Source organism: Dictyostelium purpureum (genome assembly GCF_000190715.1).
Source record: "Dictyostelium purpureum unplaced genomic scaffold DICPUscaffold_6, whole genome shotgun sequence".
NCBI classification, from domain to species: Eukaryota; Evosea; class Eumycetozoa; order Dictyosteliales; family Dictyosteliaceae; genus Dictyostelium; species Dictyostelium purpureum.
This window is the reverse complement of record NW_003519343.1, coordinates 64,607-80,442: the sequence shown is the minus strand read 5'-3', so window position 1 is coordinate 80,442 and position 15,836 is coordinate 64,607. Positions and strand designations below refer to the sequence as shown.

The window sequence follows — 15,836 nt, the reverse complement described above, 5'->3', positions numbered from 1 at the left end:
AATAAAAAAAAAAAATTTTTAAAATAATATTAATTAATAATAATAATTTTTAAATAATGATAATATAAAAAAATTTGAAAAAAATTTTATTTTAAATTAAAAAATAAAAAACAAATAATTAAAATTTTAAATAAAAAATAAATAAAAAATGAAAAATCCAAAAAAAGTAATTTTATAAAAATATTATTTTAATTACAACAAAAAAAGAAAAATAACACACCGATTTAAAAAAAAAGTTTCTATATCTTTATTTTATAAAATAAGAAATAGTTATTATTATTATTATTATTTTTATTTTAATAAAAAAAAAAAAGAGGAGGTATTTTTATAATGGCTCTTATGAATGAATAATCTAAAAAAAAAATAAAAAAAAAATAAAAAAAAATAAAATTAAAGATTTTTTATTATTTCGAGTAAACACCATAATTTTGCAAATGTGTTTGCTATATATTGAAAAATCGAAATACTCAAAATATTATATATATCAAATATATAATAAATCAATAATAGAATCATACGTTAAGCCCAAACCATAGTTTTAACACTTCTATATATATCAAATAAATAAAATAATAAATAATAAAAATAAAAAATAAATAAAAAATAAAGTTTATAAACTAAAATTAAAACTAAAACTCTAAAACCACCAAAACTAATTTTATTTTTTATTTTTTTTATTTTTTAATTTAAATTTTTAGGCAAGTTTAAAAATTTAATAATGGGAGTAAACTGTTTATTTATTGAATTTTTGGAAAAAAAAAATAAAAAAAAATAAAATAAAATATTTTTCAAATAAACAAAAAAAAATTTTGTAAAAACTTATTTATTTATTATTTATTATTTATTATTTATTATTTATTATTTATTATTTATCATTTATTATTTATTATTTATTTTCATATCCAAATTATTTAATTACCTTTTTTTTATTCATTACATGGATTTTATCACATTGTTAATTTATCACATTGTTATGATAATATTTTTTATTTTGATTTTTTTTGTGGATGGCTTTTTTGTGGATTGAGTTAAAAAAAACAATTACTTTTTTATTTTTAATAAATTTGATATATGTGATTAGTGATATTTTAAAATGGGGGATAATTTTTTTGCCTCCTAATAGAATTATAGTAAAATGGATCTTTGATATTATATTATTTATTTATAACAACAAACCAAACTCCTTATCACAAAATTAAATATCTTTTTTTTTATTATAAAATAAACAATTTATTTATATCATTATAAATAAATATCAAAGTTGTATGTGTGGAAGAATGGTTTTTTATCATAAAAAAAAATTTTAAACTTGATTTGGGGAAAAATTATTTGAAAATCGATTTTTTTTTATGTGTGTAAATAGGAGATCTCAATTTATTTTTTTGTAGACAACGTGTTAGTACTCATTTCCACAATTTATAATAAATTTTACAAAAAAAAAAAATAAAAAAAAATGAAAAAAAATAAAATAAAAAAAAAAGATATTTATTAAACCATTTATTTATCATTTTTTTCCCTCACAACCCATGGGTAATAGATATTTAATATCAATATGACAACCAAAAAAAAAAAAAAAAAAAACACCGCGTTTTACGAGTTTTATTTTTTTTTATTTAAAAAAAAATTATTTTTTTTTTCTTTTTTTTTTTTTTGTTGATTTTAAAAATTTTTTTTTTTTTATTTCATTTTTCACAACACAGATTGTTTTTTTAGATAAGACAAAAAATAATTTCTGTATAATATAAATTTATTTATATTACACGAAACCCCTATTTATTTATTTATTTATTTATTTGTATTATAAAAAAAAACCCCTATTTATTTATTTATTTATTTATTTATTTATTTATTAATTTATTTATTTATTTATTTATTGTAAGTTTAAAATCAAACATAATCTAATCAAATCATTTTAGAACCTGCATATATTTTAAAAATAACATCAATAAAAAAATCATTTTGTTTTAAGATTTAATCAATTTTTATAAACACCACACACCCACATTCAAAATAAATATAGCTAATCCACAAATCATGTCATAATTAGGCACCCTTCACACATATTTATAAACACACCCCATAAATATCCACACCTATTTTAAAATTTTATTTTATAATAAAATAAAATAAGTTAAAATAATTTAAATAAAAATAATAATTTTCAAAAAAAAAAAAAAACTCCTAACTAACTTTTTTTTTTTTTTTTTTTTTTTATAACCTATTTTCTTTTTTTAAATATTATTAATCATTTGTGGGAACAAAACAAACAAACAAATTTTTTAAAAACAATAATAATAATAGTAACCCTAAAAAATGAATAAAAAAATTTTATTAGTATTATTTATTATTGTATCTGTGGTATATGCAGATATTTATGGCCATGCTCCACCATTTAGTAATAATCGTAATCAAGAAACAGGCCAAAATAGAGATAACGCTCAACGTCTTTTTAATACTCAAAATAATGCCAAAGGTGGTTATTGCAGAGGTGATGCTTTAGAATGGTATGAAGGTTCAATTCTTCCAGTCCAATGGACAGTTCAACATGGTTGTGGTAGTGACGAAACCGAATGTAATATCGTCATTCAATATATGTGTACAGATTCTGCTACAGCTGCTCCATGGGAGTCAATTCGTGATGGTACTAATACAAATACTATCGGAAATACTTTAGAACAAGCTGTAGAAAAGGTAGAAAATACTGATACCTTTGTTTATGGTCTCCACGAATCCTATTATTATTACCAAAATTGCACAAAACGTCAACGTAATAGAGGTCTTTTCACTGCTAATCAACTCGATCCAAATAACAACCAAAATGCCGATAGAACTCGTCAAAGTAATGGTGGTACTCGTTATGGTTATGAATGTCAAGAAGAACGTGATTACTACCCATACTGGGCTCCATCACCATGGAAAGATGTTGCCGTAATCACTGATAACAAAGATCTCTGCAAATATTATCAATCAGAATCACAAAATGTTAAATCCAAATACTATTGTGCCAATTCTAATCAACAATTTGCAACTATTGATCCAAAACAATGCGCTAATGAAGGTACTTGGACTGAAGTCCCATCACACGGTATTGGTAAACCAAGCTGTCATAAAGCTGAATGGACTGCTGTCAATCATCTCGGTCACACTTTACATGGTGGTGCTCCAGCTACTTTCAATTGGACTCTTCCAGGCATTGATCAAGAACCATGTATCAAAACAGGCACTTGTCAATGTGTATTACGTATTCGTTACAATATTTCAACTTCTGATATCAAGGGTTATGGTGATGAGTTCACTGATTACCGTGATAATAAAAATACCTCAGTCAGTTACAATGATCCAAATATCGAACTCAGCCCAGGTAATAATGTTACTATCAATATCAATCCAAATCAATATGGTAGAACTTTCCAAGATCGTACTCATGTTTTCCGTATTAAAGCAAGAACCCCAGAATTAAGAGGTAAAAAGATTTGGAATCTTTTAGTCAAAGGTAAAAGAGGTAACATTGTCAACTCTTATCCAGCTCAAGAATACATGTTTGTTCCACATGCACTCAAAATTAAAAAGAATGAATACATTCACTTCCAATGGACTGGTTGTGATTACAATCCACAAGGTAACGATGGCAGTGGTCGTAAAGGTACTGATAGATCAAATATGGTTCAAATTAAATCACTCAATCACAATATTCCATTAAAAGATGATGAACTCGGCAGTAAACCATTATTCACAGATAAGGATGTTCGTCTTAAATTTGCTCTTTTAGATCAAACAGGTTGCAAGTCATACGAAGATTTATTAGCCACCAATGCCAATGATAATGACATTGAACAAGATCCACAAAATTGTATGTATTTAAATGCCGCTCCAACTCGTTTCGATGGTGGTGCAAGAAAAATGTCAAATACTGGTACCTATTATTACATGTCAACTCGTAATAACAATTTCTCAAATCGTAATCAAAAAGGTTCAATTATTGTTGAACCATTATTAGCTCCATGGCAAATTGGTCTTATTGCTGCTGGTTGCTCATTATTCGTTATCATTGCTGCTGTTGGTGGTACTGTAGCCTTTGCTAGATTCCATCCACACTCCGGTGCTAATCGTGTAGTATCAAAAGTACCAGGTCTCAAGAAACTCGTTTAAATAGATAACACAAAATTTTAACAAGTTTAAAATCCGAAAAAAAAAAAAACAAAAAAAAAACTATTTATTTATTTATTTATTTATTTATTAATTAAAAATTTTTTAAATAAAAATTATTAATTTACCATTATATCAATTAATATATATATTGATATCACACTAAAAAAAAAAATTTACCTTTTTTATTTTTATATTTTTTTTATTTTTTTTAAATTATGTAATTGATTATTGGTATGTTTTCTTCTCTATTTGGGAAAATATTTGATAGTGTATAACCTGACTTTTTTAAACTATATCCTAGCAAAATAATTAAAGATTCACCGAACACTATTGGTGAAAATAAAAGATATAGATTAAGAGAATGTTTATAATCTATGATTAGAGAAACAAATATTTTAAATATAATAGATGTAATAGAAATGATTATTATTATAATCATCGGAAAACCCATAATCGGATATAAATCAGCTTGGTTTGTAAATATTTTAAAAAAAGAATATGACATGTATGAAATACAAAAACCAATTGTAATTATATCAGCAACAAAAAAAGAAGACATGCATCCTAGTAGACTATATGAAAAGTAGTATTCACCTTTACTTTCTGATGGTACCCAATTTAAGCAGAATAAAATAATTGCAGGTATTTTAATTACTGATATTAAAACTGTAAATATGTATTTTACATATCTAATATTAAAACCATATTTAATCTTTCCAATAAATAATATTAGATCTTTTAAACCCAACATAAATAGAGCAAATAGAATAGTTGATTGAATAGCAATAAATCCTTTAAAATATTTATTGAATTCCCATTTTCTTTGAACAGATTCATTTGTAATTGTTAAAAAAATAAACCATACCGCAATATAGATACACCACAACTATAAAAAAAAATTATTATTAATATTATAATTTTTTATTATATAATTTTAATTTTCCTATACTTACAGGTTTCCAATTTATAATATTCTTTAAAGTTGTAAATGTGGATATTATTGATAATACTAATAGTAAATAGAGGGGTATTGAGATTATGTGTAGATTTATTTCAAAATGAAATTTAATTTTGATGAATAGTAGTAATGAAAATATTAAAAGAAATACTCCACTAATCATAATAATATTTCCTAATGAGGAAAATAGTTTTATTAATTTCATTTTTTAAAATATGTTTAAAATAAAAATAAAATTTTAAAAAGAAAAATATCTTTTTAAACTTTAGTTTTTAATTCTCATTAATTTTAAAATTAAGTGTGTGGTAAACTTAAAATATTGTTAGTGTTAAGTTTTAAAAATAATTATAAAAATTAAAATAGAAATTAAAAAATTTAAAAATTATATTTTTATTTTCTATTTTGGGGGTTTGTATTTTATTTATTATTTTAATTTATATTTTTTTATAATATTTTATTTAGCAGGTAATGGAGTGTAAATATGGGCCTGATTCTGAAGTAACACATCTAAACTCGATAGTACTGTTAATACATGGTAAATCTTGGGTACAAAGTACTTCAAATGGAACATCATCAACACATTCATAAAGGAAGGTTTGCATAGTATTATGGAATTTGATGCCTAAAAAAAAATAAAAAAATATAAAATTAATAAACTAAAAATTTGTTATAAAAAATTAATTGTGTATAGTTACCATTGGTATAATATTGGTAGTATAAATAGTCTGCTTGACATTGGGTATCTTGGGTTTGGTAGAGTGTATAACGATAACCTTCTGGTTGGATGTATCCAGGGTCTTCTACAATGCTCATTTTGGCATAGTTTGTAACATCGTAAAAAGCACCGTCTAAATTCCATTGTACTTGGTAACAGTTGTTTATGTTGTATTGTTTGGTAACATTGTTTTCTGCTTTATTACATTGGGACTTTGGATCACTAAAGAAATAAAAATTTACATTGTTTTGGTCATTTTGGTCAATTTCAACTAAATAACTACCATCTTGTCCAAAATTTAAACATTTGTTTGTAATCCAACTATATCCTATTCCAACACCGACATCTTGTGAACACTTTGGATGTGGATCAAAGTTTACATAAGTGGTACCACATACAAATAAAATAATATTTAATAAAATAAATATAATGATTTTTATCATTGTATTTCTTGTATTTGTACAATAATAGTAATTATATACGATATTTATTTCGGTTTTTATTAATATAACAAAAAAAAAAAAAAAAAAAAAAAAAAAATGATTAAAAAAAAAAAAAAAAAAATTAGATATTTTTCAATATCTAATTTTTTTTTTTTTTTAATTTATCATTTTTTAAATTAGATATTTTTCAAATAAAAAACTTTTCCTTAGGGACGATTTTATAATAGTAAAAAATAATTTTACCTTTTCCTAATTAGGTTAAAAAATTTTAAATAAATAAATGGTAAAAACTCCGAATAACGATAATTTTTAACCTTATAAAACACATACAAAAAAAAAAAACAATGTTGCTATTGTTGTTACATAGCTGGGGAATATTGTTGTTGCCATTATTTTTTATTATTATTTTAAAAAAAAATTTATTTTTACATAATAAAATGAAAATTTAATATGGATTTTAAAAAAAAAAAAAAAAAAAAAAAAAAAAAAAAAAACTAACACATGTGGTTAGTGGCAATATCTATATATGGTTTAGTAATTTTTTATTTTTTTACTATAATAAGGGTGAGATATAAGTGTGTGAGTTCGAAATTGTTGTTTATATTTTTAAAAATATTAAAATAATATGGAGTTGGAAAAGTTCCTATGATTTACTCGTTTTTTTTTTAAATTCATAATTTAATTAATTTTTTTTTTAATTAACTTATTGTAAATAATCTCATTTATAATTTTTGAATCTGCAAATCTCACACATTTTTCTTCATTTTATTTTTTTTCATTTCAATATATCCTATTTTTAATTGCATGTAAACTCATTTCAACAGGATTAGACGCATTACAAAAAAGTTTTTATTAAAAAATGTAAAATATTTTTTAACAATACCCCTATTAGTTATTTATTTAATTTTATTTTTATTTTTATTTTTATTTTCATTTTTTAATTTGTTTAATCAATTTTATTATTATTTTAAAATTTTTTTTTTTTTTTATATTTTTTTTATTTTTCTATCTATTAAAAATATTTTACCATAGTTTTTTTAATAATAGTTTAATTTATAATAGTCCATAATATTTAATTATATAATCAAAGTTTAAAAATAAAAATTATTTTAAATATACTTTCAAGTTTTAAAAATTTAAAAAAAAATGGATAAAAATACCTCAAGTAACCAATTTAGGGTAATGTCAAGTTGTGAGGAAAGTAAAAAATGTTTCTGTGATCCCTCTGTCCATTACGATTTTTGCAACTACCAGTTTTGTTCAAGCTTCTCTGCGATTTATTCCCTTTTTTACTTTTTGATAGGATTATTATATGTAAAATCATTTTATAATAGATTCAAGAATCCTAATAAAAATTTTAAATCACTATCTATTCCAACTCTAAATATAATCGGTAGTTTCTTATTAGTGGCAAAGCAAATACTCCAATTTTTTGTAATTCCATCAACTATTATACACTCAGGGTTATATATGGCGGCTATTTCCTGTATCATTTCATCTTACATGTTGACAGCTGTTTTTTTTTTAAGGGACGATGTATTGTCAAAGAAGATATTTGGTAGAATTAAGAAATATAAATACTATATCGAAGCCCTGTTGTTAGTTTGGTATATATTACAAGTTTTCTTATTTGTATTTGGTGTTACTTGGAAGGCAACAAATATTATAATATTAATTTATATTTTAATTTTGTTATTGTTGTTTTTTATAGTCGGTATTGTTATTTATAAAAAAAAAAGTCAAAACTGCAACGTTCAAGGTCTTGATCCACACTTATTTATAAAGTTCGATGTGTTCTTCTTATTCTGCTTCCTATTTATTTTGTTTGGAATATTTTCTTTGCTTATAGGGATTTTTGGTACCAGTTTCAATAACAAAGAAGAAACGAGTAAAGTTTTCTTTGTCCTTTATAGATTAGTAATTCTTTTATATTACAGTTTGCCTTTGGTATTTAACGACGGACATGGTGTTATATTATTAAAAGTATTTAAATGTTTTGCCACTAATATTGAACCAATTGAACCAATAGATTATAATAATTTGCGTAGATATTCAATAGATTATTCCAATATAGAATATTATCAACAACAAATACAACAACAAAATAATAGTAATAATAAAAATACAGCGACAGAATCAAATGATAGCTATAGTGCAGATGAAAAATTTAGTAATGATAGAAATTCAACATCGAGTTCATATCAGGTAGAAGCATAGAAACATTTCCAAGATAGTTTTTTATTCAATTTATTAAATAATGCTGAATATTGTAATAATAACAATAGTATTACTATCCAAATAATAATAATAAAGTCTAAAAAATAAAGTTATTTTTATATATCCTTTTCTTATTTTAACTAAAAATATAAAAGAAATATTATACTTTTCTTTTTTATAATATTTATCTATAAAAATCCAAAATTTAATTTTTTTCTTATATTTTATATTTGTAAATATATTTTTTTTTTTTTTTGTTTCATGGTTTATATATAGGGAAAAAAATTTAGTTTATTTTTAGAAAAAAAGGGGTTTCTAAGTTTGGGGCCAAATAGTTCCATTTTTAAAGTCAATTTCAAAGTTTTAGTTTTTATTTTTTTAAGTTTTAAAAACAAAAAAAAAAGTTTTTAATTTAAAAGGTGTTTAAAAATCAATAAAAAAACAGTTAAATCATAATCAATTAATATATTATGTAAATGTGTGGTTATTTCCCCCTTTTTTTTTTTTAAATTTTTTTTAAAATTTTTTCAAAATTTTTTTATTAATAATAAATAATATGTTGTATTAATATAAAAAAATATTGTTAAGCCAATTTATAAATATATTTTATTACAAAACAGCAGTTATGTAAATAAGCGCAATATTTAAATTTTAAAAATTTAAAAAAAAAAAAAAAACTTTGCTTTTAAAAAAAAAAAGAAAGAAAAAAGAAAGATTAAAAGCTTTGTAAAAGATGCAATCTAGTTATTTTTTGGGTCTATTTATAGAGCTAATTTAGAAAATGTGTAGAATAATATGTTTTTTTTAAAAAAAAAATAGTAGAATTCTACCTTTTTTTTTTGATTTGGATTTGTTGAGGTTTTAGTTTAACTAAAATAAATACATACATTTTAAAAATAAATATAATTATGAATACGTATATTATAATTTAATATTGATTATTGTTTTTTTGGAAAAAAAAAAAAAAAAAAAACAATATTTCGACCTTTTGTTTTGGTTTTGTATTGGTTGAGGTTTTTATTAATAAAAAAGAAAATAATATTATATTCGTTTTTAGTATTTAAAATGATTATATTTATATTATATTTTTAGATTAATGGTGATGTACGAAAAAATAAAAACAACAATGATTGGTATTATAATGTTTTTTTTAAACAAAAATATGATTTATTAAATAGTTTTTTTTTTTTGAAATATAATATTGTCATTTTATTATTAAAGAGGAGTGAATAAGCATCAACACAAGTGAAAAATAGCACCATAATATTAGTGTTAGTATCAATATGGTTTTGTGAAGGTTTTTGAAAGGAAAATAAAAATATTATAATTAATAAAATTCAAAATTTAAAAAAAAAAAAAAAATTTTAAAAAAAAGAGCGGATTATAATTAAAAAAAAATTAAAAAAAAAATAAATAAAAATATAATTCTCAAATAGAAAAATTAGAAAGTGGGTGTATTGAATCAGAATTCAAAGTCAAACTTGTTTAGAGATCAAAAAATATAGAAAAAGAAATTATATTTCAATTGATTATACAACTCCAATTAATACTTAAGATTATCACTTTGCTAAAGATGTATATACACCAAAAACATAACATAAGAACTGATATAGAACAATATGTTTTGTTAAAAGAATGGATAAATACGTTCAAAAAAAGTTCCAACCATAAGAAAATAAAAAATGTAATAAAGATAAAGATAATTTCTTTTTGACTTTTTTTTTAGTTTTTTAGTTTATAATTTTGACATAAGGGATAGTATGTATCGGGTATTTTGGGATGTTCTTTAAGGCTATAGGTTGTTTTTAAATCTATAACCATTTATTTAATTTGAATTTAATTTTTTAAATAAAATATTTTATGTTTATTTTTTTATATTTAAAAACAATTATAGAAACTTTAAAGAATTTTAGTGAAATTTTAAATTAATTTCAAACTTTTATAGAAAAAACTTTATAAAAAGAATTTATCTTTATCTTTATTTTGATTGATTAAAAAAATTTTAAATATAAATAAAATAAAAGCAGCAGATCTTAAAATAGTGAAATCAGGGTGGTCATTGAGAAAACTATCTCTCTTGAACACACATAACGGATTTACTGAGATTAGAGTTTGTGTAAAGTTGTTTAAATTTTTTGGATGCTGCCGGATAGGAACAACTAAATCTTTTCTTCATCTAAAACCATTCAATGATACCATAGTTGCTTGGCCAGAACAATGTCTGATATTCATCAAGTAGTTGATTAGAAAGAAAAAATTCATTGGTGTTGATTTATTTGTGAGGTCTTTTGTATGTTGATTGGATCTTTACCTCCTTGGATTTTGAACAAATTTGATAAATTCTTTGAACAAGTCTATTTCTTTTTTGATTTCTAGGTAACATATTCTAATATTTATATTATCTAATATTATTATTTCTATTGCTGTTTATCTATTAAAAGAATTATAATTATAATTTTTATTTTTTATAATTATAATTCTAATATTTTTTTTTTTATTTTTTTTTTTATTTTTTTTTTTTTCTGCCAGTGTCGCTTGAATAATTAATAAATCCGCATATAATACAAAGGAACTTTATTTAAAAAAATTAGTATGAGTTATAAAGAAAAAATTAAAAGTACTTATTAAAGTAAATAAAACTTACTATTTGGGGGGACTTCACTTGGCATTCTTCCTACACAGTTTCCACAATTTTCAAAATATAGTAAATTTGTGTCGGAAAATAAATAATAATACATTTTTTTTAACCACCATTTTATAATAATAAAATAAATGAATGGTGGTTGTTGTTGTTGATGTTGTTTGGTTGGTTGTTTGGTTGGTTGTTGTTTGGTTGGTTGTTCGGTTGTTCGGTTGTTCGGTTGTTTGTTTGGTTGGTTGTTGTTGTTGTGGGGTTGGTTGTTGTTGTGGGGTTGGTTGTTGTTCTGGTGGTTGTTGATGTTGGTCCTCTTGGTCTTTATTGTTAATATCTAAAAAAAAATTATTAGACACTACATTACTACAGATATAATATTTAAATAATGAATACTATTTGATACCTATTTTTAAAACTTTCATATTGTTCTAAAAGTTTTTTTGTATTCTCGTAGTTTGTTTCTTTTTTTCTTTCATCAATTAATTTATTAAGGCCAATATATAAATTATTTAATTTTTTTTCATTATATTTTATTATTTTTTTAAATAATAATCTATATAAATTTGCTAAAATTGAGAATCTAAAAATGATAATATAAATGTTAATATCAATAAAATAATATATATATATTAAAAAGAATTTCATTATATAAAAAAAATGCTAATATGAATTCGATTATAACAAAAATGAAAAAAATTTTCTTATAAATGTTATAATGGAATTTTTTTGTGCTATTAATTTTGGTCTCCAATATTGGATTCCATAGCGAATACTTTTTTTCAAAAAGGGTGCTCTGAATATAAATAAAACAATAAATATTAATTATTGTTTATAATGTTTGTTATATAGGCGATACTTACTCTTTTTGAAAAAATATTACCCATGGTTATTAAAATATAAGGGTAAAATATGTAAAAATAAATTAAATATATAAATATAAAATAAATAAATATATATATAAAAATATTTACAAAAATATATATAATAATATGATTATATGATATTTAACAACAAAGAAAAATTAAGCTGAACTGATTACTATTACTTTTGATTGATTGCTTGAATTTAAAAAAAAATGAATTCGAAAAAAAAAATTAATTTAAATAGTGCTATAAAATTTATTTTGAAAAAATAATTAAAAAAAAAATTTAACAATAATAAAAATTATAATAATTTCCTTTTGTAAATATAATAGATTAGATTCAAACTCGGTATTCCTTTTTTTGTGCATTCTATTAAATTTTTAATCTGTAGCTATCATAAAAGTAGTGATCATCTGTTTATTTTTTAAACACATCATCCAAATAAAAAAATTAATTAAATTAAAAAAAATTAAAAAAAATTAAATTATAACCCCACCACACACTTTTTTATTATTATTATAAAAAGTGGCTGATATGTTTGGGAAATGAATTTATAAATTTTTATTTTTTTTAATTAAATTAAAAATGAAAATTACCAATTTTGTAAACCATTGCAATCTGAATCATTCAAAGAAATATGATGCCAACTGTTTAATTTAAACATAAAAAATTATTTGTCAATAGTTAATATGAAAAAAAAAATTAAAAATTTTTAAAAAAAAAATTAAAATTTTTTATTTATTTATTTATTTATTTATTTGATTATTTATTTATTTTAAATAAAAAACTTTAAAGTCATGTTGAGAAATTTCTTTTGATTTTTTTTTTATAATTTAATTTTTATTTATTTTAATTTTTATTTTTATTTTTATTGAATAAATAAATTTGTGTATTTCATAAAACATTTAATGTATAATAACCATCACTCTAAATCATCCTATTTCTATAATAAAATGATGGGTGATATAATACCAAAAAAAAATTAAAAATAATAAAACAATTATATTAATTAATATTACATTTCCATCACTAAAAAAAAAAAACACCACAAGTAATTTAATTTTTTTCTTTTTCTTTTTTTTTTTTTTACATTATTTAAATTTTGTAGGGTTTAATTGTAAATTTGAAGATAGTTATAAAGAAGAATTAGAGTTTTGTTGTTGTTTTATGCATTTAATAAGAAAGTAGCACCTTAACCTTCTATTTTATATTCAGATAGATCTATAGATTTAATTGTTGAATTTTGTTGAATCATTTAGGGTCTGTGATATATAGGCTATGGAATTGGTAAAATCTTTTGAAGCTCACAAAGATTATACATCCAAAACAACCTTTAGTTTTGACCGCTTCTAATGACACCACTATTGAATGTTGTAACTATCAAGACGATTGGGAAAACACCAAAACTTTCGAAAGTCACTAATTATTTAATATCTATTTTAATAAAATTCCAAAAACACTAATATCTTTGCATCTACTTCTTTGGACAAATCCATCAAATTTTAGGAATTATCACAACCAATACTCAGTCAAGAGGAAGCTCACGAAAAAGGTATAAATACAGTCGAATGGTTTATTGATAATGGCACAGAAAAGCTTTTAACAGGTTCTGATGATTTTTCAGTAAAAATTTGGGAATTTTTATATAAAGTACATTCATTGTTTTTTTATATATATTATATTTTATTTTTAAATAATTAAATAAATGAAATTATAAAAATAAAACCTGTTCAAAATAAATAAAAAAATCTTTTTTTTTAAATTTTATTTTTTTTTATAAAATTTAAAAAAAAAGATTTTTTTGCTTTGAATTTTGATTGTAAAATTTTTTATAATAAAAAAAAAAAAAAAAAAATATAGCCAATTATAATAGCAATTTAAAAATGAATATAAAGTATATTTTGGTTTTAATATTGTTAGTTTCAATTAAATCAATTGAATCATTTGAAAACGATTATTCAATTGCTGAAACCACAAATGGTTATGTTCAAGGTGTTGTTCATGACACCTATAGATCTTTCTATGGTATTCCTTTTGCTACACCACCAACAGTAGAAAACAACCTTAGATGGAAATCACCAATTCCGGCAAATGATTGGACACCAAATATTTTAAATGCTACAGTACCAAAGAGTGGTTGTAGGTATTGAATTGATGTTAGTAACTATTAATATATTTGTATTAATTTAGCATGTACATATAGGTTTGCAAAATTGTATGCTTCCACCAGAAACTTGCCCAACTTCAATTTCAGAGGATTGCTTATATTTAAATGTTTTCACTCCATTAGATGTAAATAGTACATCTGATCTCAGACCAGTAATGGCATTTATTCCAGGTAAATATAAATATTAATTATAAATTATAGAAACAAAAACAAAAACTAATAATAAATAAAGGTGGAAGATTTGAACAAGGTGCAGCAAGTACCATTTTATATACACCAGAAACTATGGTAAATACTAGTGGAATAATAGTTGTAACATTAAATTATCGTTTGGGTGTAATGGGATTTTTAGTTGGTGGAGAGGTTGGTGGTAATTTTGGTTTTCAAGATCAACGTTTAGCATTACAATGGATTCAAAATAATATTAAATATTTTGGTGGTGATCCAAATAAGTAAGTATAAAAAAATTTTATTTCCCCACACCACACAAATTTTATAAATTGGCTAATGATTTAAATTTTTAGAGTAACATTGTGCGGCCAATCAGCTGGTGGTTCATCTATTGCTACTCACCTTACAGCTAAAGATTCATGGAATTTATTCCAAGGTGCCATTATGGAATCACATCCATTTACACTTGGTTTAAAAACATTAGAAAATGCAAGAGATTATAGCGACACTTTTGCAAAGGATGTAAACTGTTCATTATCCGATTTAAATTGTTTAAATAGTCTAACTTCAGATTCAATTATTGAAGGTCAAATTAAATCACAAGCAAAAATTGATATTTTAAAACCACTTCAATCATTCCTTCCATGGACTCCAACTATTGGTCTTGATGATATCACAGAGCAACCTTTAACATTGTTCGAAAAAGGTGACTTTTATGATGTTCCAATGATTGTTGGTACAGTTTCAGAAGAGGCATTATTGTTCATATACCAAGCAAGTCCAAAAAATGTTTCAGCAACTAGTTATAAACTTGCTATTGATTTAATATTTTTAGATCATGAACACACCATCGAAGAAAACTACCCACCCATTAAAGATCAAGATAATCGCCCAGTTCTTTCAGTTCTCGGTACAAATTATATTTTTGTATGTCCAACTAGATATGCACTTGAAAAAATGATGAAATATAAACAAACTCCAATATACTACTATCAATTCTCACATGTTTTATCATTTGATGCTTGGGGTCCAGGTAAAGTACCATTACTAATAATACCTTAATTATTACTATCATTACGATCATTACTAATAAAAATAATAATTATAATTTAATTTTTCACTTTAGATTATCCATATTGTGTTGGTCATGTTTGTCACGGATCCGAATTACCATTTGTTTTTAATTCAGCTCGTTATGGTGGTTATAGTTTTACTCAAGCAGAACAAGATCTATCTACAGATATGAATGCCTATTGGTCAAATTTTATTAATACTGCTAACCCAAATACTGGTTTGTCAACTTCAATCAACTGGCCAGAATACGATCTTACCGATTTCCAAAATATAAATTTCCAAACACCTCCAACCATCGAATCCAATCTTTTAAATTCCCAATGTAATGTTTTAGATAAAGTTGGTTATTCCCCAAGATAAACAAAATAAAATATAAAGTTTTAAATATACATTTCTTTTTTTTTTAAAAATAACAATCAAATTTGATCATCGTTTTTTTTATTA

The 15,836-nt window shown here is 22.2% G+C and overlaps 5 protein-coding genes across 5 annotated transcripts; 3 read left to right on the top strand and 2 right to left on the bottom strand.

Annotated features, from left to right (window-relative positions):
* The first annotated feature begins 1,719 nt into the window (after positions 1 to 1,719).
* DICPUDRAFT_52193 (uncharacterized protein) lies at positions 1,720 to 4,310 on the top strand. The gene is made up of 2 exons (XM_003283301.1): positions 1,720 to 1,875; positions 2,256 to 4,310. The coding sequence occupies exon 2, from the start codon at positions 2,314 to 2,316 to the stop codon at positions 4,147 to 4,149; it is 1,836 nt and encodes a 611-aa protein (XP_003283349.1). The 5' UTR covers positions 1,720 to 1,875; positions 2,256 to 2,313; the 3' UTR covers positions 4,150 to 4,310.
* A 47-nt stretch (positions 4,311 to 4,357) lies between these two features.
* DICPUDRAFT_74315 (uncharacterized protein) lies at positions 4,358 to 5,312 on the bottom strand (the record flags this gene model as incomplete). The annotated part of the gene is made up of 2 exons (XM_003283263.1): positions 4,358 to 5,035; positions 5,103 to 5,312. 2 exons carry the CDS (start codon positions 5,310 to 5,312, stop codon positions 4,358 to 4,360), a joined length of 888 nt encoding a protein of 295 aa, XP_003283311.1.
* A 253-nt stretch (positions 5,313 to 5,565) lies between these two features.
* Positions 5,566 to 6,265, bottom strand: DICPUDRAFT_74314 (uncharacterized protein; the record flags this gene model as incomplete). Its single annotated transcript, XM_003283262.1, has 2 exons — positions 5,566 to 5,729; positions 5,803 to 6,265. The coding sequence occupies 2 exons, from the start codon at positions 6,263 to 6,265 to the stop codon at positions 5,566 to 5,568; spliced, it is 627 nt and encodes a 208-aa protein (XP_003283310.1).
* A 1,146-nt stretch (positions 6,266 to 7,411) lies between these two features.
* Positions 7,412 to 8,482, top strand: DICPUDRAFT_74313 (uncharacterized protein; the record flags this gene model as incomplete). The annotated part of the gene is made up of 1 exon (XM_003283300.1): positions 7,412 to 8,482. One exon carries the CDS (start codon positions 7,412 to 7,414, stop codon positions 8,480 to 8,482), a length of 1,071 nt encoding a protein of 356 aa, XP_003283348.1.
* A 5,381-nt stretch (positions 8,483 to 13,863) lies between these two features.
* DICPUDRAFT_146986 (uncharacterized protein) lies at positions 13,864 to 15,752 on the top strand (the record flags this gene model as incomplete). The annotated part of the gene is made up of 5 exons (XM_003283299.1): positions 13,864 to 14,119; positions 14,184 to 14,318; positions 14,380 to 14,599; positions 14,672 to 15,351; positions 15,445 to 15,752. The coding sequence occupies 5 exons, from the start codon at positions 13,864 to 13,866 to the stop codon at positions 15,750 to 15,752; spliced, it is 1,599 nt and encodes a 532-aa protein (XP_003283347.1).
* Positions 15,753 to 15,836: the final 84 nt, after the last annotated feature.